At 42.3% G+C, this 26,519-nt stretch overlaps 1 protein-coding gene across 7 annotated transcripts in view; it reads left to right on the top strand.

Moving 5' to 3' along the window:
* The first annotated feature begins 5,573 nt into the window (after nucleotides 1–5,573).
* Nucleotides 5,574–26,519, top strand: part of EPHA5 (EPH receptor A5) — a 208,248-nt gene continuing 187,302 nt past the window's right edge. For all 7 annotated transcript variants that reach the window (XM_065689741.1, XM_065689771.1, XM_065689751.1 and 4 more), the window contains exons 1-2: nucleotides 5,574–5,813; nucleotides 21,070–21,134. In XM_065689741.1, the coding sequence (XP_065545813.1) occupies nucleotides 5,687–5,813; nucleotides 21,070–21,134 (192 nt within the window). In that variant the 5' untranslated portion in view covers nucleotides 5,574–5,686. The remainder of the gene's footprint in view (nucleotides 5,814–21,069; nucleotides 21,135–26,519) is intronic.

The raw sequence follows: 26,519 nt of genomic DNA, 5'->3' as shown, positions 1-26,519 counted from the left end.
TGATTTATTTAGGAATAAATTATTATCATTAGGAGTAGGTTAAAACAGAGAAGTCAGGATCAAACAAATTAATATGAATAGACATACAGCTACTGTATTCCACTATTCCAGTGTGGAATATAGGGCAATAGCTTGAGTTAATGAAACTAGTCTGCCTATGATCAAAGAAATTCAGGGTAGCCAACCAGACTGCCCTTAGGAATTAAAGAAGGTGGTATTGATCTTATGCAACATAGTTCAGAAAGGAACTGAGTTCTGGACAGTACTGTATACAGGAGAATAATGTACTTCATTATTAAATGATGCAGTAATATAGTGATTTTCATCATTATATATGTTGTGTTTGTACCTTGCAACAATGTGCATTTTATGAGTGTAGTGCTGAATGCGAACCCTTGAAATACAGTAATGCCCACGTTTGCTAGCATAGATCCTGATCCAAAATGACATACCGGAAAAGGAAAAGGGAGAAAAAAATGTAAATGGATGCTCTAATAGCTTTTGAGCTTGACTCACCTCTGCTGCACACCTTCTGTGTGACCTCGAGCAAGTTACTCAAGGACTAGGTTTCCATAAGCATTCTAGTAGTACTTGCAAAGGTACCCAAGTCACTTGCCCAAGCTTATGCAGGTAAAGCTCATGACCGAATGTATTCAGCAAATAAGCCAGTTCCTCTTAGCAGCTCTTGATTCTTTTTCTGATACAAGAATAAGATAACTTCATTAGTATTTTAAGAACATTACCCCTGATCTAGAGGAGCCATAATAAATTCAGTAATTTTTATCTGGATCTTTAACATCTTTGTGTCTATCTGTGCAGGAGTTGTAATGCTCTTCCTCACAGGAGTGACTTGGGAAGACTGATTCAAGAGCTTGAGGTGCTGAGCTATTGCTGTTAGTGGATGCATGTAAATAGCTTATGATGAGGAATGCTGAAGCGAGTCCATTATTAAATTTATACAGACTAACAATGTAATCAAATTAGCCTTTGCACTTTCTCCCATGCTCCACTTTCTGCATTAGTAAATATCCATAAATCTCTGCAAAGCCATTCCGTTTGTTCCATTTATTGCTCTCCTCTGCTGTGATGCAAAGAAACACCTCGATGTTTGCTGAGTAGTGGGTGATCTGCAGGTACTGCCAGCTGTATCTGCTGCTCCTATTGGTGCTCAAAAAATGTGACTGTCACATTTGCTGATCAGTCTAATCCAGATTGGCACGTGAAGAGATATACATTGAGCTCCTTGGGCCAGGCACCACTCCTCTGCTTGCAGATGGACAGTGAGGTTTTATCATCGGGGATCTGGCTCCATGGGATCACTGCAGGGCAATGAGAGAAAGAGAGGAGTAGTGACACAGCATTTGCAAATGGGAAAGTGTGCTGCCAGGTCAGGGGCCTTTGGAAGAACTCTTATCAGGGCCAAGGGCTGGTGATGAAGTGCTCCAAAATGAAATGCCAAGCTGAAATGTCATGCTTTCTCTAAGCCTTTTCTGACTGAAACAAATATTCACGTGTTTTTCTCATGGATTTTTATGGCTTCGGATCTAATTTCAGGCTGTAAATGAAGTGAGCAGATTTTCCTAAATGCACAGCTGCCAGTAGCTCCTGTGTTTTGTGGGGGTGGCAAAAGACAAATCAGTGCTGAGACCATACAAGAGGCTGGGTTGTGAACTAGCACAGGCAATGATTTTTTTATCACTTGCTCATTTTATTCATGCAAATATCGGTTTGTTTGTTAACATCTTCCCCCACTCTGAGGCATGAAGATTTCAGCACTGACAGAGGGGCACAATCTCTGGTATACCTTGTCTGGCCAAGGGGTGGCCCACCTCCACTTGCTGTTTAACTTCCCTGTCCCCACTGGCTTTTGGTACAGATTTTGCTGTTGTCCTCTGGGGCTCTGATTATTGCTTTCTGCAGTCCTACGCAGGCTGCTGTTGTGTTTATTGAACGCAGCCATTTTGTGTTAAAATTGTAGTTGCGTTCATGGTACATATCCAAATAGATCTACTATGCAAAGCTGCTTAGCTCATCCCATGTTGCTTCTGCTTTTAATATGCGTTTAGTTTTTGAATAGGAGGTAACTCTTCAGTTTCAAAGGGTTTGTGGAGAAAAAAACCCCCACAAATTAATAAATTTCAAGAGGGTATTCCTTAAAGGTGCCATCTTCTCTGCCTCTTTTGAAAGTACTTTTCAAAGGAGAAGGGAAATGCTTATATGCCTAACTAATTAAACACTTTTTTGCATTACAGTGGGGCTTCTATTCCATTAATGCAATGAAGACATAGCTTTAGTGGGACTGTTTACCCTTAAATTTAAAGTATGAAATTGAATCTTTTCTCAGATGGTGGCCTTATTGAATATGGAGATGCAATAAGTATTATGCCCTTACACTTCAGTAAAGGATAATGATACAGGGAATAGATTTGGTTGGCAGTTTTTGGTTCCTGAAATAATCTGAAGGATAGACTCATTTATTGTTCAAGTGTATCCTGTCAATGATAGGATAAACAGCATGCTAACAAAATGAATTGGCAATGCAGAATTAGAAGCCAGTCAGAACACAGAAATTACATGAAGGAACTATATACATGGGAGAGAAAATACATAAATTTGGGAAAATGAGCTTTTGCATATCTAAGTGAAATAACCTGAAATACGCTAACTCAAAAGATGTCTGATTTAATAAATAACCAAAATAATAATAAAAATATATATAAAATATGTGGAATAGCTGACAGCAAATTAGATATGAAGTGGCAAGTAGCACCAGGCACAGATGTCATTTCAGCTTCAGACACTATATGCAAAAGCATTTTAGAGATAGTTGTTTATTATGGCTTTAGTATGATTACACTTCTGGGCAAACTGTTATGAGGAAGATGTTGGGAAAACCTGGGGGAGTTTGGATAATAACAGTATTACTAATGCTCTATAGGAATGACTCATGAGAAAAAGATAGATATAAAGAACAAAATTCAGACCTTATCTGAGTCACGATTAAGAGGTAATACTGTTTGCATAGGTGAAAATGCATGGATGTAAGGGGCAGAAATATATTAATGGGATGCAGGAAGAAACGTCTGAAACTAACATAAAATATTGGCTGGATATAGAGACAAATGGGATGAGCCTGAGATGGTATAGATTGCTGAATAGTTTTTGACCCACACCTTGTGATTTTTACAGTGAATTTACTCAAAGTGATAAAAGAGGTACTCTTTGGTGGGAGATAGGAAAAGATCCCACCAGAGATCACCCAGCTTCTCCCTGACTACCCATCAAGGCTATCAGGAATGCTGCAGCACTTTACTAAAACTTCTGTCCTCTCTTTAAGAGCCCACTGGGCGCACTAAGGCAAAAGGCAGGAGAAAATTGCTTGTTGCAGATTCCTCCTGGTTTTGCTCTTATTAGTAGAGTTGTAGAAGGCTGAGCCCCCGCCAAGTAGGATCCAGTAGACACTGCATGAAGTTGCAATACTCTGCATTTGAGGATAAGACAATAACCCTTATAAAAATAAGGCTGTATTTAGTTTATCAGTACTCAATAATGTCCTGGGAGGTGAGGTAGGGACACTTTTCCTGTGCCACAGCCAGGATGGAGAACAAATCAAATGTCTTGGAATAAGAGCTGGTTTCCTGCAAGGAAAGAAAGGCAGCTAGGATGAAACCTAGAACATTGTGGCTATTTTTAAATAGCTATGAACCATATGAAGATCACCTCAGTGTTTCCGAGAAAATTAAAATGTCACTAACATATTATCTGAAATGCCTCTAAATTATAAGCCTGACAGTCTAAACAGCAGTTAATGACTGTCAAATACCGGCTGAAAATCAGGAGCAAACAACAGTTTGACATGAGACTGTGATAAGAGACTTGTCTAGCTACAGCAGTCTTGCCCCTTAGCCGGTGGGGAGGCCTGTCCAGCTTGGCATTTTGCTTGTTATTTGTCAGCTGATCCTTTTCACTATGCTAGCATGGCACTGTTTCTGATGATGTTTTCCTGCATTGCTCTGATTTCTGGGTGGCAAAACTTAGCACTGCTTCTACAGATGGTAAATCCCTAGAAATAAGTATACCACATGGTGCTGCTCCCATCCTGAATCTGATGCAGGGCTGGGGTCGGCTCACAAAAAAAGAAACAGTTCTCAGTTGTGATTTATCCCACTTGAGGATCTGGCCATGAAGCTTTACGCACGGCTGGTCTGATGGCAAACCTTAGTGTCTTTTGAACTACAGAGATAAGAATAGTGAAGGTCTGATGCACTGCTGTAAACAGATGCATGCCATGCTTCTCATTTGGCTGGTAATTACTGATGTACCTCATGTTGTAAAGCAAAGCCCCTTCCTCGTCCTCCTGGTGGCAGTAAAAATGTTGAATAGCTTAAGGCAGAAAATTCTCTTGCAAAATGAGTAAACGCTTTTGAAAATAATATGCATGTACAGCTCAGGACTACGTTAACATTTTGGCAGCAGCTGAGGTTTGTATGTGATGCAAGGACACAGAGAAAAGCATTGTCCAGCTACTCTTGAATAAAAAATGAGCTATGGCAGTGTAGAGAGCTGTGTTATCGTCAGTTCCTGGAAGATTTGTCCTCTTCAAACTGGCTTTGGGGGTATTGTAATTTTAATCTCAGCTTCTTTGGAGCCCTGGTCCTCAGCTGAAAGAGGAAGAGAGCTTTTGCAGGTGCACAACCTTCGGTTACTGCTTTTATAATATAAATGAACTGGCCAAAATTTTGGCAGTGGGGTGAAAGGCAGGAGGCAGCACTGGGTGAGCAGGGTTTTGGTCAACCTTGATTTGCTGCTTGTGCACCTGCAATACTGAATTTTTGTCTCCATTGGCTTCTCTGCAAGTAGTCTTCTCAGGGGAGGAACTGATGTGGGTGAATAAACCTTCAGGAATTAATTCCTCATACTTTTGGGTTGTTGGCTTTTTGATTTTAAACGAAGATGAAGTAAGTGACAAGTAGGGCTCTGAGGGATGAAAAACCTCAGTGAAAACTTCTATGAAACTAATTGTCTGTGCTGGATTCAAAGCTCTGCTGTGATGGTGACCTGAGGTTAAAACACACCTGAAAATCAGCCTTCTATTGGCTCCATTATGGAGTTTCTGGCATTTTTCCTTTCCCGGCCGCGAACGAGCCTTCCTCTCAGGTTTGCCCGCTCTGTGAAATCGCGGCTTCCCCGTCTCTGCGGGCTGACAGGGGATGGCGGCTAAGTTTTTGGGACCGTAATCAGTGGCTGTTGCTAGGAGCATCGGGACTCCCCGATTCCATTCGGCGGGCTCCCTGGAGCCCGAGGGACGCCATGCAGGGACAGCACTACTGCCCGCTGTCCCAGACGAGCAGCGCGGGTCCGGGCTGAGATGCCGCATTCCAGGTGTGGTCCCCGCTGCGCCCCGGGGCTCCCTGAAGCGGGGACGGCGAAGAAGACAACAGCGACGACGACGACGGCGGTGGCGGCCGCGGGTCCGCCCCGTCGGGGGCGTCTCCGCGGCGGCGCGGGGCCTCCTCCCCCATCCCCGCCCCCCGGCTCCCCAGTCGCATCGGCCGCTGGACGGGAGCGGAGCGGAGCGTAGCCGAGCTGTGCTGTCAGCTCGCCCCGTCCCGAGCCGACCCGAGCGGGCAGCGCCGGGGGGGAGCCGCTGCCTCCTCCTCCTCCTCATGTGCTGAGGGAAGGCGGGATGGGGCCGCGGGGAGCCGGCGGCTGGGCCGGCACTGCCGGAGCGCCGGCTCCCGGTTGGACGTGCCTCCTGCCGCTGCTGCTGTGCGCCGTGCTCCGGAGCCTGCTGGCCAGCCCCGGCAGCGAGGGTGAGCGGGGACGGGGCGGCCGGACCGTCGGGCAGAGCCCACAGAGAAGGGGGGCTGTCCGGCGGTGGGCTGGTTCGGGCTTGTGTGACTTAGTTTCTGTACATTCCTGGGGAGGTGCAGGGGGCTCTGCTCTCGGGGAGTCGGATTCCGCTGCAGGAGAAGCGGGTGATACTGATCGATGAGGTTGGGGGTCCCGGGAAAGGGAGGCGGTTGCGTGCGGGAACGGCAGCGCTGCCTCAGTTTGTGCACAGATTCCTTGGCATGGGCGGATTTTGCAGTGGTTTGGGTTTGGGTTTGGGTTTTTCGGGGGGAGGGAGGGTGGAAAGGGGCGCAGCAGCACTGTATAGGTGCCGCTGCGTGGGGACCGTTGCACGGGTGGGTTGGCACGGCCGGGCTTCCTAGTGGTTTGCGCAGGGGGAGTTGCACAGGTACATTCGTGCGGGTGGTTTTGCAGGGCTTCGCACGGGCCGGGCTGCACGGCTGTAACCGCAGCGCTTCGCACGGGGGAGTTAGCACAGGCATGGGCGTTTGCGGTGCTGCGCGCAGGCGGAGCGGGAGCGGGGCTCGGCGGGACCTGGCCGGTGGCGGCTGTCGCTGGGGAGCCCTGCAAGCGCTGGCCGCAGTGCGCTTATTTCGTGGGTTGAAATACAGGTATAAAAAGGAGGGGAAGCAGCGGAGGTGCCGGTATTTAACCCGCAGCGCAGCTGAGCGCGGCCGCTAGGTTTGGGTTTTTTTGGTACGTTTGATCTCTGTGAAGCCAATAGCCAAAACCATGCCCAGGGCTGCTTGCCTGGCAGGGTACTTCCAGACTTTACAACCGGACTGTGTTTTTTTCCCCTCTCTACGTGGTGTGGGCACTGCTTGCGGCTTTTTTGTTATTATTTTTGGATCCGTGGGCAAGCTGTGGTGTGAAAGGAATGGGTGAAGTTCAGTATCTGAAGGGGATGCCGGCGGCTCGTAGCAGGCTGGCTTGGTGATGCACCGTAATTGCTGAAACTCCTTTAGAGGGAGGAGATGTGCAGGGTCTGGTACAGGAAAACAGTACCAGAATTTCAAGTATGTGGCCTGAGGTAAGCAGCTCGCTGTAATTTGTTTTGGAGAGCGAGAATAATGTGAATCACAGTTCTCTTTTAAAAAAGTGCAGGGGAAGGGGAAAATACAGTTCCTCTGTGTGTGAAGTTATCCAATGCTCAGGAAGTGCATTGGTTCAGGGGATGGTGGAAGTGGCTTTGTCTTGGTTAGGTAAAGGTGGCCCCAGTCCTTCTGCTCCTATATGATTTTGGAGGTTTTCACCCGTGGGAGGTGGTGTAGATGCTTCCGAAGGGCTTTCACTGTTACTTGCTTCCTGGGAGGGATTATGTCCTGCGTACTCTGGATACCTGCTGAGAGACCGGCAGATACTCCAAGCCCTGTCTCAGTTGTCTTTGCCAGTTCTTGGAAAATCTGGATAGTGCTGAGAGTCAATGGGACCGCTGGCTGAGCATAGAGGTGTCTCTGCCCATGCACAGGCAATAGTAGAATACGACTTACTCGATAGGAGACAATACTGGAAAGGATTCCAGTATTCCACTGGAAAGTGGCATCTTTATGGGGAGGTTGCAGGGGAATATTACAATAATGATGAGCAGCATGAGCACTTGCTTTGTGGTCTCTCTCCCCCTACTTTTCTTGCTGTTGCTCTCTGTTTCTTTAGTAAATGCAAAGCTACAAGACTTCAGATAGGAGGGGTCTGACTCTGGACCTGAACTTATTCAATAACCACTGTCCTTTGCTGTTAGGAGATTTATCTGTAAACAAGCATTATTTGACAAGTGCTTCTCACAGCATGTCTCATTTGCCAATTACTACTGAACCGCTCTGCTCTGGGAATGGCTCACCCTGCAGTACGTGAAGTCTAATGCATGAGAAACCTCAGCTGCTGAAGTCTGCCTGCCTAGCTGTACGCCGCTGACACTTGTCATGAATTTGGGCTTGAAAAATTCAGTTTGGCTGCTTCTGGGCTGTGATGAGAGAGATCCTCCCCTGGGGTTAGTTGTCATATTCAGCTGGTTAGGAACTTTGCTTTTGCTTGGGTGGAGGTAGCTGTCTTAGACCTGTTAATAGTATCTTCAAAAGTTAGCGGTATTGTTTTTTTCTGGGTTTTGTGTTTTATTATCTCTCATCTTACTCACCATGGTTAAACAACTAGCCAATACCCTGCGCTGTGTAGGTGTGTAACATATATGTAGGTGCATAAAGGATAACAAGTTCTCATAATTACTTTTCTCTTTAACCCTGTATTACATCATTTTATTTTTCAAAATCTCACCATAATACACAGTGACTTCGTAGCATAAGATATATGCAGGTAACAATTCACAGTGCATGGTTTTTTGTTTTACCCTCTAGTGGAGGGACACTTAGGGGAAAAGACTTTAAAAATCTAGGTTAGGATTTCTGGGAGGAGGGAAAAGAAGGTAAATTCAGTGCTAAAAAAACCCAGTGCTTGGGTTCTTTAGTGTGGAAATAGCTTTTTGTGAGGGCAGCTGAATTTCAGAAGCTCGTGCCGTTTTTTTCTGGGGAATTATCATGTGCCCAGCATCAAGTGAATTGTCAAGTGATCAGATCAGAAGCCTGGTCACCTTCGTAGGTAACTTCAGTTGCAGACAGAAGGATATACATTAGGAAAATGGATTTATATTTTTTCAGGTTTTCCTATGATAGAGAAATAAAACAAATTTTATTTCAATAATATATCTCAGTTTATATATTAAAAGCAAAACATATTTCGTGCATTTTCAATTATGGTTTAGCCTTTGTTTTCAACTCTTATCAGAGTTCATTGATTAAAACCAGAGGTTTCCGTCTTCCCTTTGACTACTTCTACAAATGCAGAAATTAATACAAAGTAAATGTTCCAAAGAGTATACTGTAAGTATTACACTATTTCCAAGTGCCCTTATTTTGGAAGTGCATCATTGCTGTAAAATGCATCCCCTATGATAATATGGTGTGAGAGGCGAGCCCTGCAGTATGTGACTGGGCTTCCTGTACCTCCTTTGGTTTAAAAGTGTGTGTTTTAAGCCTTTCTATTGTAGGTACTGGAGTTTGGGAAGTGGCTTGTATAAATTATTTACATAAAACATAGACTGAAGGTTCATTATTTGTTACGCATCACCTGTGGCTTTGGATTTGTTTGCAGATCTCATTTGGATGGCACCCAGATGACCTTAAAAAGTGTCATGCAGGCTAATTATTAAAAGAGTGGAGTAAGTTATATCTGATTGCTTGTAACAAAGTAACTCCACATCATGTTTGTGTAATTGTCATTAAATGAATAGTATATTTCATTTTAGGGCTTTTCAGTGAAGTAAGTGCTGATGGGGCAGTGCTATAACTATCAAGTATATTGTTAAGAAAATAAAAGAAATACAGTTTGAAATAGTGACATTGACCTAAATAGACGAAGACACGAAAGACAAAATGAGTCTTTGTAATGTGTTGTATTTGTTTTAAGATCAGAAAATTATTCTTTAGTTACAAACTTCTGCATTTGTTCCTCTTCCTCTTAATTCTTCCAGTCTTTTCTGAAGCTTCCTTTATCTTAATGTATCGTTTTTATTTTGAATGAATGAATAAATGAGTGCAATTAAAGGGGTGGGTCTGGTTAAAATAAACGAAGGTTTTAATTTGTAGATTATTCATGCCAGAGCCTGGAATGAGCCTACCTGTTCTCAGTGTGTTGACTTGTGTGTGTGTTTTTTCATGCTGACATATAATTTTGGTGTTGTGGCACACTGGATAAGCCTGTATTTAGGTATAACATCACAATGTTTATCTTTAATCAGTGAATGAAGTCTTTTTTGAGAGAGTTATTTTTTGTGTATTTAATAGAAGCAGGTGTGAAAATGGTTCTAATTTTCATATCAATGTATTTCAATTAGACTAATGCTTCAGGTAAAAATACACACAATCTGAACGTTTTGCTCATTACTTTGCTTCTGGTAGCTTGTCTTTGTATATCATCTATTCACACAGCAATTGCATTTTGTGTAATTATGTAGGAGCTAAGTACTGCTAGCATGCCTATCCATGTGTATGCAGAACTTGTAAGTTTGGACACATTTCAGTCTGCTCACAATGCTTTGTAAGGGTGCTTTGAGGAGTTATCTGTTCATTTTGTAAATTAGAATGGTTCCTGGTGTGCTTTCTGTGATAGCAGAGCATAGCCTCAGTGCTGTGTGTTTATTTTATTCACAGGAGTAATCCCATTAACTTTTAAATTTACTGCAGTGGATTTACTGGTAGGAGAAGGACAGCTCATGTCTAATGGTCTTTTTGGGATCAGTCTGATGTGTGATGTATGGCTTTTCAAGAGGTTTAGAATGACTCAATCATGGCTTTAAAATGGAAACTACTATCCTTTTAACAGTAAAACAACATTTGAAATGCAGCACTTTTAAGTATATGACTAAAAGCATTAGTGCATAATGACAGATGTTTAGAAAAAGGGAAATAAACAATAGCAATGATTGACTCCAAGATAGTACCTGTTTCCTTTTGAAGCTTATTTTAAAAATGGTAATAAATAGTGGGAAACAGGCAAATTGTCTTAAACAGAACCACTGACAGTGCTTACAGTATCGTAAATGTTGACACCATAATTTGATGTATAAAGAAGCTATTTGCGCATCAATCTACAGATGGGTAAACTAGCAGGTACCATGGGAGAGAAGAAAGTTAGTGGGCTTGTCTGACAGCTTCTTCCCTCTCCCCTGTTAACTCTCCCACCATTACCTCACTTTTTAGCTCCAGTATACAGTCCATCTCCATGTTTGCTGTTCTCTTTCTGTTAAATAAGTTAACAAAATCTCGCCTATAAAGAAGTGTTTATTCTTTGCATTAAAATACAGTGTTTTGCAGCAGGCTCTGGGGGATTGCAGGCGGGATCAGGATTTAATAAAATCTGTCAGAAATTGCAAAGCTGGAAGAGTTTATTATGTGTGCCTTGTTCTCTGATCTTGCGGGGTATATGCTTTACTGTTTTGAGGGTTTCTGTGCTGCTTCTGCAGGAATTCTTGTTCCCAGCACGTGCTGAGATAGCACAGAGGCCTTTACCTTGTGCTGAGATTCCTCGGCTCAGCTGACGTTAGGGTCTTGAGCAGAAGTAGGTCTGTTCGATGTCCCCAGTCTTTTTTACTTTTACTCAGTTCCTGTAAGTGCGCAGGTGTGTATAACCTTGAACAGAGATGAGCTTTAAACATTGCTCAGGAGTGTTAGGGGCGTGAGACCCTGCCCCAGAGTAAAAAGAAAACTCTTGGCTTATTTTTTTCTCACTTCCTCCTTAGGAAGTAAATTGAAATCTGTATGTGACGTAAGGGCAAAATGAGACGTAAAAAAAGCCCCAAATGCACACAGATTAGTCACATTGTGGAAGCACTAAATTTCTTGGTTATTAAGTGCTCACTTCTATGGAGGAAAGAGTATTCAGTGAGGCTCTTCAGCAGATACTCGGCATACTATTCAATAAAAGGTTAAAAAAAAAACCCTCATGCTTATAATAAAACATCTAAACATATAATTGAGATATTGGTTCTAAGTGCACCTTTTTCAGTGACTGTAACTGCTGGTGAGAGACTGGGACTCATTTCAACTGGGATGGGCTTGAGCTAAGTATTTTTCTTAGAGAATGTTGAAGAACTGCTGTGTTAATGATTGCATTGGAGAGAACAATTTTTTTTATAATTTACTCTTTACTAAACTCATTTTCTTTGATCTTTGCTGTAAAATTGCAGTGTGTTTTAAAAGCTAGTAGAGAATTTTATTTTTTTTTTCCTTTGAAAATATATTTTGTTCATAAGATGTCCCTCGTTTTTGGCACAGGCAGAATAGGGAGATGGATTGTCCTCTGTGTTGCATATCGCTCTGCAACTAGCTGGACATTGAGGTGATAGGTTTTGCTGAGGTGAAAGGGTTTGTTGCTGCAGTTGCTTTCACAGCCTTCTGTATTAGCAAACTTAAGCACTGGCCTTCAGTAGCTTAGGTGTTTCAAGGGATTTGTTACCCTTTTAGTTGCTTGTTTGACCTATTATATCTCTTGCAGTCTCAGTTTTGGTATTTGCTATGGCTTTAGCCAGTGCAGTTTCTGAGCCTGTCTGAAGGTTTAATGCGCTTATCCTCTTGGAGGTAGAAAGCAATTATCCCTGTCTTCTGCAAGGAAGCTAGTCAAGAGGGGACAGTTGGGAGGAGATGGGAACATTACGATTAACAGCAGTTGTGGATGTGGTAAGTGATGGGTGGCTGCTTGTAGAGGTGCAGTGGCATGTTGACTGCTGTGGACAAATGTGGTGGGACCTGCAGGCTGCCCTGAGCTGCGTGTATGAGCATGGCCCATGGCCTTCCTGCTTCTGCCTTGCAAAGAGGACTAGAGATGCTTTGGGTCAGAGCAGTTGCCAAGAGAGCATGCTGTGACTATCTCACTGAGAGAGTTGCATGTGGAAAAACACCCTCTTTTCTCTCCCTCTTTGCTGGTATTTGAATTGTGCAGGTTTGTTAGGAGGACTTTGACCAGGTAGAGCTGTTCTGGTGACCACTAGCTGGAAGGATGAGTTGTCTGCAGGAGAAGGTGATATAGCATGTACTATCACAGCAGATCGGGGAATACCTGCGTGAGCTGGTCTGGCAGCCCTAAGGGAGAAGGTAACTCTTGCCTCTTGTCTTATCCCAGCAAGTTGCTGAGCATCAGCAGGGTTTCAGGTGGTATGCTTTTGAGCAAACCATGCCTTGGGGATGTGCATGGAGAGGAAACAGTGCCCTGCCACAGCTGGGTGCTTCTAGGTTTTGGTGGCTGTGTAGCAGACAATTGAAGCTGTAGGAGAGAGGGCATGGCCCCTGGGCTTGCAGGTTTTCAAGCCAGCTACTTCATTTTGGTGCAGGGGGCAGTACTGAAGTGTCTTGACAAGTTCGTAACTTCTGGGTTCTCTAACCTGGACCACTTAATGTTAGAAAGAGGTCAGGCCAACCAGTCTGAACTTTCTAATTCTCTGAGGGGATAGAGAAACACTTGGGAGGAAATTAATTATTCAGTATCAATAATGTGCAATTCATGATGTTTCTGGGTGGACTTGTATCATTTTTGAAGTTGTGTCCCAAACCAGTGTAACTACTTGATGAAATTATCTGCATACTTGCCTTTGCAAGTTAATTTCTGAAAAAACCCTGCCCATTTTGGTTTATCCATCTTTGCTTTACTAATATTTACATACTGCCTTTTTTAAATGTGTTGGCAATGTGCTGTTCCCCCTAGCAACCTCCATCCTCTTCCCTCAACAGAAATAGAAGGGATAAACTGTCAACCCCCTGAAAAGCTGATAGATCATCTTAAACAGTTTTTTTTTTTCCTACCAAATGCTATCTAAGCATTATGTCAGTTCCTTTTTTTATACTTGAGTGAGCTCAGTGGCAGCAGAGTAGTCATTATTGTCAACAGGAAGGCTTTATTGGTGCTGGACAGTGAGGTCTTGCAAGTCCACTGGTGGTGAAAGCTGACAGCCTTGACAGGTCTGGATGTGTCTGTGCCAGCTTTCTTTCCTTTTGTTTAGTTATATGCATAACAGAATTTGTTCACCACGTCTTTTAGGATACCTTTTAGGAATGGAGACTGTTTTAGCTGGTAATGCTCAGATTTAGGGAAGAAGGTGAGATGTCACCTCAGCATTGCCGGCACGTGTTTTGATTGAGCTGGGAAGCTGGTAGGGTTTTCAGGGGTTGACTTTGTGTGTATTTTATAAGGTGCTTGCTTAAAGTAGGGTCTTTAAGAAACTGCGTCCATCAATGGATTGCAGTGGCTGGAGACCCTGGATCTGCAGGCAACGCTGGTATTTTGTTTCTTCATACAGGCTGGTTGTCAGGTTGCTGATTGCAGGTGCTGGTTGTATCTTGCCTTCAGTGGAAGATGCTGCTTCATTCTTACTGGCAGAATGTTACTTGCCCAGATGGTTTCCCCAAAATATTTGTGCTGTGGCCAGCTCAGAGATCAGTTCTAGCAGTACAGAGTTGTTTGCACTGGAACTTATGAGTGGGACTGGAAGTATTTTACTAGCTTTCTTCACAGTGAATAAATAATTTTGAATTACGTGGTGATTTTTGGGTGGGAATGGGAGTGTTTGCCATTAAAAAAAAAAAAAAAAAAGGCAAACCATAGTGACGTTTTTAAGTTTTCAGGCATTTTGATGTCAAGCTAATCTCCTGAGCTTCTGCTTTAAGTTATGTACGGTGGGAAGAGCAAACAGCTGCCTCTTGTGCAGGTCCTTGTAAAGAACTGAATCTGATTGTCCACGTGCCTTTGTGTTCCACTTCTTGGTGCTACAGCTGGTGCTGTGCCTGTGGGGAAAAAATGCCACCAACCCAAAGAATTTTGTCAAAGGGCAGTATTGCACCCCTCATAAGCAGTGTGTTCAAACAAATTACAGACGTAATGCAGAAATTACTGGCTAAAATTCTCTAGCTGATGTTATGATTGCAGTTGTCCATCTGGCCTTAAAAACCTATTAATCTCTGATGCAGATTCTAGTGTTTTGGCTCCTGCTATAAAAGAGAATCATGAGAAAACTTGGAGCAGAATGAAGCCAACATAATAAAATATAAATCTGCAGTTAATATTAGTTTGCTAGTTCATTAAGTAGTGTATATTTTCTTCCTCCAGTGGGCCATAAATAATAGGTACTGCTACAGCTTGCACTCTGCTGTAGCTTGTTTCCACTGATGGAAATGCTTCAGAGGTTCTTGCCTGTGTGTGTTGTGTTTGGTCCCAACTCAGTGAAGATAATTAATTCAAAATGTCTGCTCCCTGATGGCTTTGATTTCTTTTAAGACTTGTTTTTTTTTTTAGTTTGTTTTTGTTTTCCTGGATTATTTTTTACTATCACTCGTTGGGAGTACGTTGGATTTATACTTTTTGAAGAAATACTTGGCACATCAGGGAAAACAGTTGGAAAATGAATGGCAACAATACTGCAATAAAACCAGTGAAGATTTATGAAGCAGGAAAACTCATGATGAAGAGTCCTCTGCAGTCAGTGTGTCTTGGTAGCACTGTGAACTCCAGGAGCACACGAGAAAGAATGGGGGAGGAAGCAGCTCTATTAATGATGATGTGTTTGGCAGCTATACCCCTGCGTTGGGCAGAGGAAAGAGGAGGAAAGCAGGGGAATGAAGCTTGGTAGAAAACCTGTGATGCTGTTCAGGAGACCTCCCAATAAGGGTTGGGTACAAAGTGCTGCTGTCACATCTTGTCATGTTCCTTGACACCCGTTCAGCAGAGCGTTTCACCTAATGTTTAATTGGCAGTGTGTGAGTGTTCCCGTGAGAGGTTTCTCACAAATACTTTATATGTGGTTGGTCCCATAAGCTATGGTCATGTCTGGGGCTACCTTGATGTAGCTCTGGCCTTCCCATGTGTGGCAGCGTCCTGCAGAGTGCTATGTGAAGGGGGCCAGGGGCTGCAGGAGGAACCTTGAGGAGGATGTAGAAGCACTTGATTCACACGTGGGCTTTTTTTCACATGGGAGTTCAGACTCAGGCTACCTAAACCAATGTTCGCATTCCTGTTCAATTTGTAACAAACATATTAAATCGGAGTTTTGCTTCATTTGCTTAAAATGGAACATTAGAAATCATGTGATGTTTTGAAATATTTGTGCAGGCTTTAAGGAAGTTTTCTTCTGTTTGTTTTGTGATGGAAACTGTGCTTATAGGGTATTGATTTGCTCAAAGAGGATGTTCTTTTCCTCCTGCTTTAGGTGTGTTTTAGTGAAATAAGATTCTTATGGTTTTACAGCTTCATGGCATAAACTCCATCAGCTTTTGCTATTCTGATCATTTTGCCAGTTCCAGAGCAAATTTTCAGGATAAACTTTGGTAAAGTGTGCCCTGTGATAGGCTGTAGCCTGCAAACGATGCTACTGAAAAGCAGGACTACTCCAGTGCATAAGGATTTAGCAGAAATCCTCTCAAAGACTGTGGCAACCCAGGAGAGTTCAATCTTTTGTATGCCTGCAGAGATTTTCCTGTAATGTAAGCAATGGAGGTTTTTCTGGAAGATCCTTACGTACTGAAATGGCAGGAGGGGTGTGTTGCTGGCGGGGTCAAAAGTGCTCAGTGGTTTAGACTGTTGGTAGGGCTTTTTTATTTATTCCCTCAGATTGTTTCCCCCTTTCTCCTCCCCTCCCTCATTTGAAATTGGAGTGAAGAAGCTGATTGTGCTCCAGACTGGATCCCAGGAGCCATTTTCCTTAAATGGCATGACCAAAACAAAAGTCTATGGATCAGTGGCTTGTGCTTCAGGCATTGTATCATTATGACAAACATGTCCTGCTTTTGCCTAATACTGCCACATGGCACTGTGTTAGATAGCTGTGTCGGATGGTGTGCTTTGCTGTGTACACAGCAATATTGGTTTAGATGAATGCTGAATACCATCAGTCCTGGTATTTCTTGTGCTTCTTGCAGCCATGGTGAAGCTGCTAAATGCTGGCTGTATGAATGTGACAGGGACATCTGAGTAAAAAGCTATATCCAGTCTCCCTGTCGGAGATTCCTGAGTGAAAAGCACACTGTTAGTTTACCAGCTAGAGATCAGGGCAAAGTTTTATATCACTTCTGGTTTTATTGTGACTCGATTGCTCACCTGTAGTAACCAGCCTGTCTGAGAACAAGAGTGTATGCCAATTCCCTGGGCTATTCTGTATTTAAAAAGAAAAAAGACTATGGTATAACTTTAGACTTAATCATCATTTATCCTACCCTGAAGGCATAGAAATTAATGATGATATAGATCTGCATGGCTTTGTGTTCCCCTTGACTGAGCATTAGAAATAATTAGGGCTTGTGGGATGGATGCACTGATGGTGGAGATGAGCAGAAAACATTTGCTGCTGTGTGTATGTGCCTGTTCCAAGTTTGCTGGCAAAGATACAGTTTACGTGTGTGCTTATGGGCTCTGAGGTTTCTTGCTTGTTTGTTGAGACATAGCTAGCTAGTGCTGAGGAAAAAAAGTGGGAATAAGTGAGATCTGTTGTTTTGGAGGCTTTTAAGATTATGAGCCAGGCAGAGTTGCTAGTGTCTTCTGAAGAGATTTCTTCAGTGTAAGCACTCCTGCACTGAGTCCTGCTGAGTGCAGCTCTTGGGTTATGACTGTGGAGTACCTGCAGCATTGGGACTGCCCCAGGAGTCCTAAGCTATACAGAAGCTGGCACCAGACCTCTTGAAGTGTGGAAGCCGTAAGTACATAATTGGAGGCTTTCCTGAATTACCTCCTTCAGTGACCTGAATGTTTGGATCAGTTGGTTATTAGCCATACCCAAATGTGTGCTGATGGTCATCACAAGTCGGATGGGGACAAAGTGGTTCTGCTGCTCTGGAGAAAACCTCTGGTCTCTTTCTTGCTGTGGCTTGAATGAAAGCCAGTTTCAGGGTTTTTTGTTTGCATGCAAAAAAGCCTCATCTCTTCTCAACTAGCCATGCAATGAATTATGGAAGCATCTTTTTGGGATGGTGGTAGCCCTTCTATAAAGTCTTTGCTAAAATGGTTTCCTCTAGCACATTTTGCTAAAATGTGTTTCCTCTATTTTACCTGCTGTTTTCCTCCTGTTTCTTCCCCAACCTGGCCAATCTACATTTTTTATTTATTTTTTTTATGATACCTATTTTAGCAAAAATGTTGTTTGTGCTAGGCTGGAAGGTGGTGGGAAGAGAGCTTGTGCCGAGCCTGTATGGACTTGTGTAGTGGGAGCGTGTGCTGGTGGCCTCTCTGGCAGGGCAGGATGGAAAGGCTGCCTGTGTGTCCCAAAAGTGTTGGTAGCACCATCACCCTGTGTGGAGAGCTCTTGCAACTGGGCTGTTAAAGGAGCCATGCCTTTGGAGGGGGCATGCCAGGACTCTAGCCTGATTCAAGGCTGAATCAAGGTGGGATTGGGACCTGGCAATGATGCAAGTAAAGGACAGATATACTGACAATGACTGGGTAGGGTACTGATGGAGAAGATAGAGACACCTTGTATCTAGATGAAACAGTGTTTACATCAGAATTTTGGGCATTCTCACCGCACAAATGCACGTGGTCCTTTCAGGCAATTTAGAATAACTACTGGCTAAATATATTCCTGGCAGATCAGTGTAGTATGGCATTTTAGAAGATACACTGTGAAAGCAGTCCTGGGCAGAAGCATATGGAACAGACTTAGCCCCCCCAGAGTTGTGTGGGCTGTGTTAGGAGCCCCTCCATTGCAGAGTAGCCTGAGCACAGGGGGAGCTTAAAGTCACTTGTTGCTTTTTGTCTTTCTTGTATGTGAATTTTGGGTTACTGTGCCACACGTGTCAAAAGGTGTCTCCAGTCCTCTCCTCTTTATTTTTATTCTATGCATAATTCTACTACAATAAGGGAGGAATAGAGTCTTTTCTAACTGGAGATTTAGTATTCATTTCTGCTGGCTGACTCACCGGTAGGGAGGTTCTCACTGACTTGAGTTAGAGCTGAATGGGTTGTATTATCTTTTCACATGCAGAAAATTATTTTGAAATTGAAGCTAATAACTGCAATTTTAAAATTGTCATTGATAGCAAGATAATACAATATTTAGTTGTATCTTGTTATTTTTATGATCTGATGCCTGAATAAAACATTTTTTCTTTTTCTTTAATTAGCATGTTATGAAGAAGTTTGTGGCATCAAACATACTATTTAATTACATTCATTAGTAGCATCTCCAGGACAAGTTTTAATTAAATTGTACAATGTAGATCAATACTTGTTTTGAATCCATTTCAACATATGACAGGAATGTATTGTTCTGCACAGTTTAATTACAGTGACTGTAATAGAAGGAATTTGAGTAAACCTGCCAGTTTGGCAATCACACTCCTGTCTCTTGCTTTTTAAAATAACATGTCCTGTATTGTAACTGTATGCTATTTATGTATGTCCTATTGTGAAGAATATATTAAGATCATTTTTTTTTTATCCTATTGAAACTGCAGCGTGGTTCAGGAGCACTTGGATACTAGTGCTTGACTTCAACTGGAACAGGAGAAATTAATGTGCATTTTTCCTCAAGACTGTGGGAGGGGAAAGGCTGCCCAGCACTGGGTGACACATCTTGTGGCAGATAATAGGAATGCTTTTATTTTGCCTGGGCTGTGAGGTGGAAAGCCACCTAATTGTATGTTTACTTACTGTGAATATAGTTCATTGTGGTCTCTAAGTATTGCTTCCACCAAATGTCCTGCAAATTGGTAATGTTGCCAGCTCCCAACTGTTTTCTGTTTTGGCAGGAGAAAGCATTCTAGGCATGAAAACCCTGAGCTACCAAATGTTTTTGCTCAGCTTAATGAAAATGTGCTTGGCTAGGTAGAACATCTATATACCTTATGGTAGTGTCCTGTAGTAATACTTGCGTACATTGTGAGAATGTCTGGATAGACAACTCTTTAAGATAGATATTTGATGCCAGAGCTGTGAACTGATTGTTTTTCTACCTGAGCGTTATATTTTTGTGTCTTGGGCTGGTTTTGTGCACAAGGGATTATAGCAGTCAGCCTTCAGTATGAGTACAATGATGAAGGCCAAACTGACTCAGAGAACTTTGTTGTGTTTTTTCTTTTCTTTTTTTAACCAAATCTATTGTTTAACCATTTTAAAATTTATATTTAGCATTATGTTATTTGTATTTATATTACTTAATATTATATTTAAGATTTTAAAGGAACATACCTTTTAGTATAGGTACTTCTGGCTTTTCTTACGGTTTCTCTGGAAACAGTGTAATCCTGATATCTGAGCAACTTACATGGCAGCATTGGTAATTTTGTCTTCAGTTCCCTGCAGTGGGGTGACCTGTGCTGGTGTAAGGTAGGCTCTGTATACTTCGTAGACATTTCTGTTGGTGTATTTCGATGTGCAGTGGCAGCAAATCAGCCTGCTAAAGAATTAGTGGTGAGGGTTATGATACTCACATCCTTTATTCTTGTGCATGCAACCTGCTTGCTTCTGTTCTCTAGCAACCTTTAAGTATCTACACGGTTGCATTTCTACAAGGAGCAAGGACAGAGCCTCCTCCATCTGGTTCAGGCTTGTTCTTGGGCTAGATCATGATGGGCTGGGAAGTCTTGAAAGACCAACTGGGAAAACTTCCAGTGGGATTTTTAAAGAGCAAGGAGAAGATCAGGAATTGAAGACCCAGGAAAATAGCTTCCTTTTCAGGAAGGACATGAATACAGAAAGTAAGGTATCACACAGACAAATATACTATGAGAAGTGAGCGTTGTAATCCAAAGACAAGGAAGTGTGCTCCTAAAGTACAAGAAAGTTCTTCATAGGTTGAGATTTTGGATGCCAGTTGTTTATGCAGGGATGAGCTTTTTACTTCAAGATTTAAAACCCTAAATACAGGAGCTGAAAGTTCAGCACCAGAAGCTCCTATGCTTTTTCTTAGCTGAGTTAAGTGTGTGTAGATTTAGTTACTTCACACTTTTTACTCAGTACTTCAAGTAAAATGAGGGGGGAGGAAATATTAAAAGCTTAGGAATGTGGGTTTTTTTTGCGCTTAATATAAATTGCCAATTGCTTATATGTTTTTAAAACTCCTCCAAATTTGTGTGTGTGTGGAAAAAATATCCCTTGGATACCTTATAATGAAGTTGTTAAAGACTTGGGGAAAAATGTGGGAGATAGAAAAGAATAGATTCCTGGTAACAGTAATGCTATAATACCTGCACATAAAATAATTTGAATTAATGATAATCTGTAAACTCTGCATCTGTTGTTTCATGTTTCATTCTGTCTTCAAGGCCTGTTTATGCCACAACATGTGCTACCTTAGAAGAAATGTATGTGTGAACCTGCATAGGTGTTTGTATGTACGGCTATGTACTTTATGTCTTACATATGCACATAAACACACAGTATGCATTATGTATTTATTCCCCACAGAAGACTAGATCCTAGGAACGGGAAGGATCTGGATCTTACAAGATTTTAGTGCATTTGCAACTTGGTTTCAGTGGCAGATCTCAATGGAATAAAGTAATGCATACATAGAACTGTTTTCAGTGTATGACCTCATTGTTAGAGGAGTTGTAGCATTGTTATTCTGCTTTACAAAAATCCAACTTCCTTGGTTAATTTTAAGTAGCTTGTTTACTCTAGCCACCTAAACCTTGAAATATTTATAGAATGTTGTAATCCACTCATCTTTAACTTTTTTTTTCCTCTTATTTTCAGTGAATTTACTGGACTCACGGACGGTAATGGGGGATCTAGGATGGATAGCCTACCCAAAAAATGGGGTAAGTCTCTGTTGTTGTTTGCTTTCTCTCTTGCAAATTGTACTAATCGTTTCCATTTGGAAAGTAGACTACTGGGTTTAAAAACTCCCTGGAGTGGTTTGTCAGCAATGGAGGGAGAAAAATAAAACAACAAGCTGTGACTGGAAAAATGGAGCTGTGTGGCTAGGGGATTGATTTATTTATGCAGTGGAGCCAGCCACAAGTATTAAAAAAACCCCATAAGTCAACCGCCTTGCTCCTTCCCTCACCAAGAAAATCCATGAGGTTATTTAAATTTTTTAAACTATAAATTCCTGCTCTTTTTGAGCCTTTGGGGTAAATGTACAACACAATTTCCTGGAAATCTTTTTCTGAAACACAGGCCCTGGGACATTGCTGTTAGACTTAAATAAGCAGGGCAGTTTAGAAACACTTCTCAGGCCCATGATAAAATGCTGAGAGCTGATAAAACTGGAGCAGGAGCTGAGTTTTAAACACCTTGAAGAGCCTCTGTCCCTTACCATTATACTGAGAACTGAAAGAACCTGGCTTCCTGATTTCATACCTGAAATAAGTGTTGGAGTTTAGATGCATTAATACCCCCCATTGTGTCTGCCTGGCCCGACTACATCATGTGAGCAGTCATTGCTGTGACTTCGTCTTGGCTACGGCATCCTCAATGCTCTACTGTAACAGAGCTTTGGTACAGTCTTGAAATGTTGACTTATTCACAGTGCTGAGTGTTCCTGTCAGTTCCTGGGAGCCATGAGCACCATCTGAGGTGAGAAATCATCCCAACACAGAAATGCTGCATGACTGAGCCCTCCAACAGAGCAGCTCCCAGGAATGTGTTATTCCAGAGCTTTAGTCACCAGCTGAAATGGGCTGCACAATTGTCCTGGGCTCCAGTTGGATTGTCATAAAAATGGTGGCAGTGTTTATATGAAATGCAGCCAACCCTGCACATATATATATATATATATATATATATATTACACAGTGAATGACACAGTGGCTTTCCATGTGTTCTGTGTGAATGTAAGGTGGTAGAAATGGCGACTTCACTCAGGCAAGCTGCATGGCAGTGATGTAAAAGCTACATGGGGAGCTGAGTTTATCCTCAGCTTAGTTCAAGATCTAATCCTGTTGTGGTCAAAGTCTATAACAGTTTTTTTTTTTTTTAATATTTTTTTTTTAATCTATTAAGTTAAAGCTGAGAACTAAACTTGCTCCCCTTGCATGTGTGAGCATCAGAATAATAAGCCAGTACTAAATGTGCTAGCATCATGTGCTGGTGCCATGTTACACTATGAAGATCCTGATGTCCACTTCTTAATAGAAGATTTTTCCTATGGTATAAAGCACAGTTGCTGTATATTCCAATGCCCTGACAAGAATATCAGTGTTAAAATAACTAGGCCTGATGAGTTCAGAAGACTGCTGAGTCCGTATAGGTAGATGAGTAAATGTAAAGCTAAATATCCCATGCAAATGCCTCAGTTGCATCTTTTAATTATTTAGAGAGACCTTTCTATATTTACAAGCTCAGTTTCCAAACAGCACTTGGAAGTGCACTCGTGAATGCCAAATGAATGGTTACTCACTCAATAGGGAGATTTTTTTTTCCCCTTCCTTAAATTAACTTCCACAAATAAAAAGTGAATCAGGCAGTTGGGTTTGAATTTCCAGAGATGTCCTCTTAATCTTCTTTGTTGTCATGGGACATCATAAAAATGTAGGAGGTCAGTCCAATTGTCTGGGTTTTTTTGCCTAATATAGTTGCAGTATTTTGCAAGTACTTTCCAGAGTTACTTCTCTAACTGCCTTATCTGCTCTGCACTCCGCTGTGCTGCACTCATGCACTGTTTGCTTAGTTTTTTCTACCTTGTAGAAAGATTTAAAGTAATTCTCTTCAGGATCTGAATTTGTAAAAGGAGGGGTCTTTAACTGGCATCAGAGATACACAGCTATTTTTTGAGGTATTATCATGCAAATTTGTTATTTCAAGATGTCCTCTTAGGGAAAATCTTGGAAGGCGTGTGTATCTGTCTGCATCAAGGAAAGGAACAGAAATGTCATAATGTGTCACACTTTGCAACACTATAGTGTGTAGATACAGACCATGTGCTGCAATAAGCTTTTTGATGCATGGTATTTTATTACTGTTATTAACAGTATTCTGTAGAGTCTAGTCACGCATGATATAGCAATTCAATGGTGATATGGTTCCAGCTGAAGATACATTAACTTTTGAAGTACGCTTCGATGCTTCTAGTGTTGCTGCTTCTCCACTTGATTTTCATTATGAATCTTAAGGAAACAGTGTTTTTCCTAGGACTACATCTGCTGCAAGTGGGAGGTTGCGCCAGGAGCACAGCTGCTGTTAAAGAAAGCAAGTATTTAGTCTTCGTAGTTGTATGGGAGTGCCTGGGAGAAGTTATCTGTGTATTACAAAGGTTCAGGCTGGTAGGTTTTCAAATCAGATTTCCACATTTATAAAAACCAAACAAATAAAACCACCCTCAACCGAACACAAATCCCGCCAAAACAATGGGGGTAAGATACCCAGTCAAGCCAAAATAGTGCTTTTGGCACATCCTGTGTAGGTGTCATAGTGTAAATTTTTATTATAGCAATGTGTCATGGTAATTTTTGTCTATTAAAGCTTTAAGACATTCCATGCTCCAGGGAGGTCCAGCCGCCCTTGTTTAGCCTGTTGCTCACCCCATTTTTGCTGAACATAATGGGAAAATGTGATCTAATTTGGGAAATGAAAGCGGCAGTGTTGGGGAAGAAGACTGATCCTCTAGTCTGCAGGCAGATGAGTTTTAGAGGTAGACCTGTTTCATGTCTGTAATTCCAGATAAAGCACTGCAGCTGCTTTAGTCCCCACAAGATCAGACCTATGTCTACTGATAAACGGTGTACAGCAGCTCATCTTGTGAGTAATGGGTTTTAGAGGAAGGGAGACCAGCAGTTTAGCCGAGGGTTGTCCCTTCAGAGCTTTGTCTATCTGGGTACTTATTTGATGCAGGTTTTGGTGTTGTCCGTTACCCCTGTAACCTGGGTGGCCTTCATTTTCCCTATGCACATGGAAGGTAAGAAAAATCCCCCTCTTCCTTTTATATGAAGCATTGAGTGGCCAGTGGAAATGAAATGATGTGACTGAAATATGTTGTGGCCAAGCAGGGGTTGTAACAATGTCCCCGGGTGTGAAGAACCAGCTTTTGTGCAGCAGAAGGTGCTTTCTTCTTTCTGCTGCTTTGCTCTGAAAGATTAATGTGGTAGTGTGGCTTCCTGGCTGCCCCAGGAGGCCTTCTCTGGCTCTGTGGGTTCATCAGCTTGCAGCAGTTGAGCAGTCAGCTCTTAAACCTGCAGTTATAGCTGTTAGAGTGTGAGCAAAGCCTTTGTGAGGTCTGCATGGCCATGGAGCTCAGAAAAAGGACTCTCCCTGCCAATGGTTTGTGGTCAGCTGCCACTTTTTCGGCTCAGGTTGGGAATTGATCCTGTTATTATCTGCCAAAGGGACAATCTGGACTTTGTGTTGCAGCTCATGGAAGTTTATTTTAACCTGGAGGAGGTTATTAGAATTACCAGAGGCTATATCAGAAAAGTCTGCTCCCTCTTGAGTAGCAGGAAGCCTTCCAAACACATTGACAAAGCCAGTCAGGCTTTTTTATTAAAGCTATGTATTAATATACAGAGGTCTACAAAGTCTTTTACCTCTGGACTGATTCCTGGAGTGTTGCTTAGGATTATCTGAATTGGGCGCATCAGAGGTTTACGTGTGCGTTACATAGGGCTGTGACACTGACTAGCTCTGACCTACAGAAACTGCCTGCACTTGCTTGTGCTAAGCATATATTTTTATCATATGGAAGCTCACATACGCCTAAACACAGGGTGTTTGCAGGCTGTATCGCCTCATCTCCTCCCTTGTTTTGGCAGGAGACTCAGTGATGCATTTTGACTCTCTGAGAAACCATAGCACGGGCAGAATCTCCTATCAGCCTGTGCTGTTCAGTCCTATTTGGTCTGACCATGTAAAAACATAACCACTTTTAACAATATCTAGATAATTGAAAAAACTGATTAAAATAAATGTTTTCTTTCACCTGACTTGATTTATTCAGTGATTCCATCTGATTTTTATTCCAGTGGCTGTAACAGCACTGATTTACTTGTTTCAGACCCTACTTTCTTTCAGGGCATATTTAAAAACTTCTTTACAGCTTAGAAGAACTCTTTCTGTCGCAGTTAGAAAACTACACACCTGCTTTGCTTTTGTGTAATGGGGTCCTCTCCCATCTCCTCAACTTCCCATTGATTTTCCTGCTCTTCCTGTAGCACAGAACAGGAAAGCCTCTGTGGTCCCTGGGGAATTGGCCATGTTCTGTGGCTCATGGCACAGCTCCATGTGCTGAGATTTTCTTTTTTAGGCTCAGACAGGAAAATAAGCATGTACTAAGAAACCTGGTCCTGTGGAGATGTTACAATTCTTTATTCATTTCAGAAAATGGGGCTAGATGACTTCTTGTGTGTGAATGGTGAGAGCAAAGACAATTGCCCCTGCTTTTGGTGGTTAATAAGGACAAATACCAAAAGTCAGGGGATAAATTCAACCAGATTGATTCTTCAAGTTGCTTCTCATTTATGAAGGACTTTGGTGGCTTTGATATTTTATTTTTGTCGCTCCCCAAGCAGCATTTCTGGCTCATTCTTTTGAGCACAGGTACTGGAGGGTGCCTCTTTGAAGTTAAAAATAACAGTGGTTTAGATTACTCAGCATGGTTTGTGAATAGATTCATGTTGCTCTATGTCAGTCTTAGTTCAGTTAGAGATTTTTATACAAGAATCCTGGATTGGAGGCAGTGTTTGCCCTGAGGGACAGGAATAAAATAAAGGGGGAGGGATATGGGGTAGTGAAAGGAGAAGGAAGATTCCTGGCACCATTGAGCTGTGTCATATAGCCATGATTATAATTGGCATTTTGGGGACAGTACTTCTGGCATCCTGCAATTGTTTGGTTGTTTGGGTTTTTTTCCTCTTGCAAAAGCTGCTTCTTGACTGTGACCAGTGCAGAAGAGGAACTGGGAATATGCTGTGGTTTCAGCCCAGCTGGCATCTAAACCCCACACAGCCCCTTGCTCACTCCCCCCTGGTGGGATGGGGGAGAGAATCAGAATGGTAAAGTGAGAAAACCTGTGGGTTGAGATAACAGATTAATGGGTAATGCAAAAGCCAAATGTGCAAGCAAAGCAAAACAAGGAATTCGTTCCATACTTCCCACTGGGAGGCAGGTGTTCAGCCATCTCCAGCAAAGCAGGGCTCCATCATGCATTACTTAGGAAGACAAACAGCATTACTCTGAACATCCCCCTGCTTCCTTCTTCTTCCCCCAGCTTT

Source organism: Lathamus discolor, chromosome 1 (genome assembly GCF_037157495.1).
Source record: "Lathamus discolor isolate bLatDis1 chromosome 1, bLatDis1.hap1, whole genome shotgun sequence".
Classification (NCBI taxonomy): domain Eukaryota; kingdom Metazoa; phylum Chordata; class Aves; order Psittaciformes; family Psittacidae; genus Lathamus; species Lathamus discolor.
Note: the sequence above shows the minus strand (reverse complement) of the source record. Positions and strands in the feature narration are given on the sequence as shown.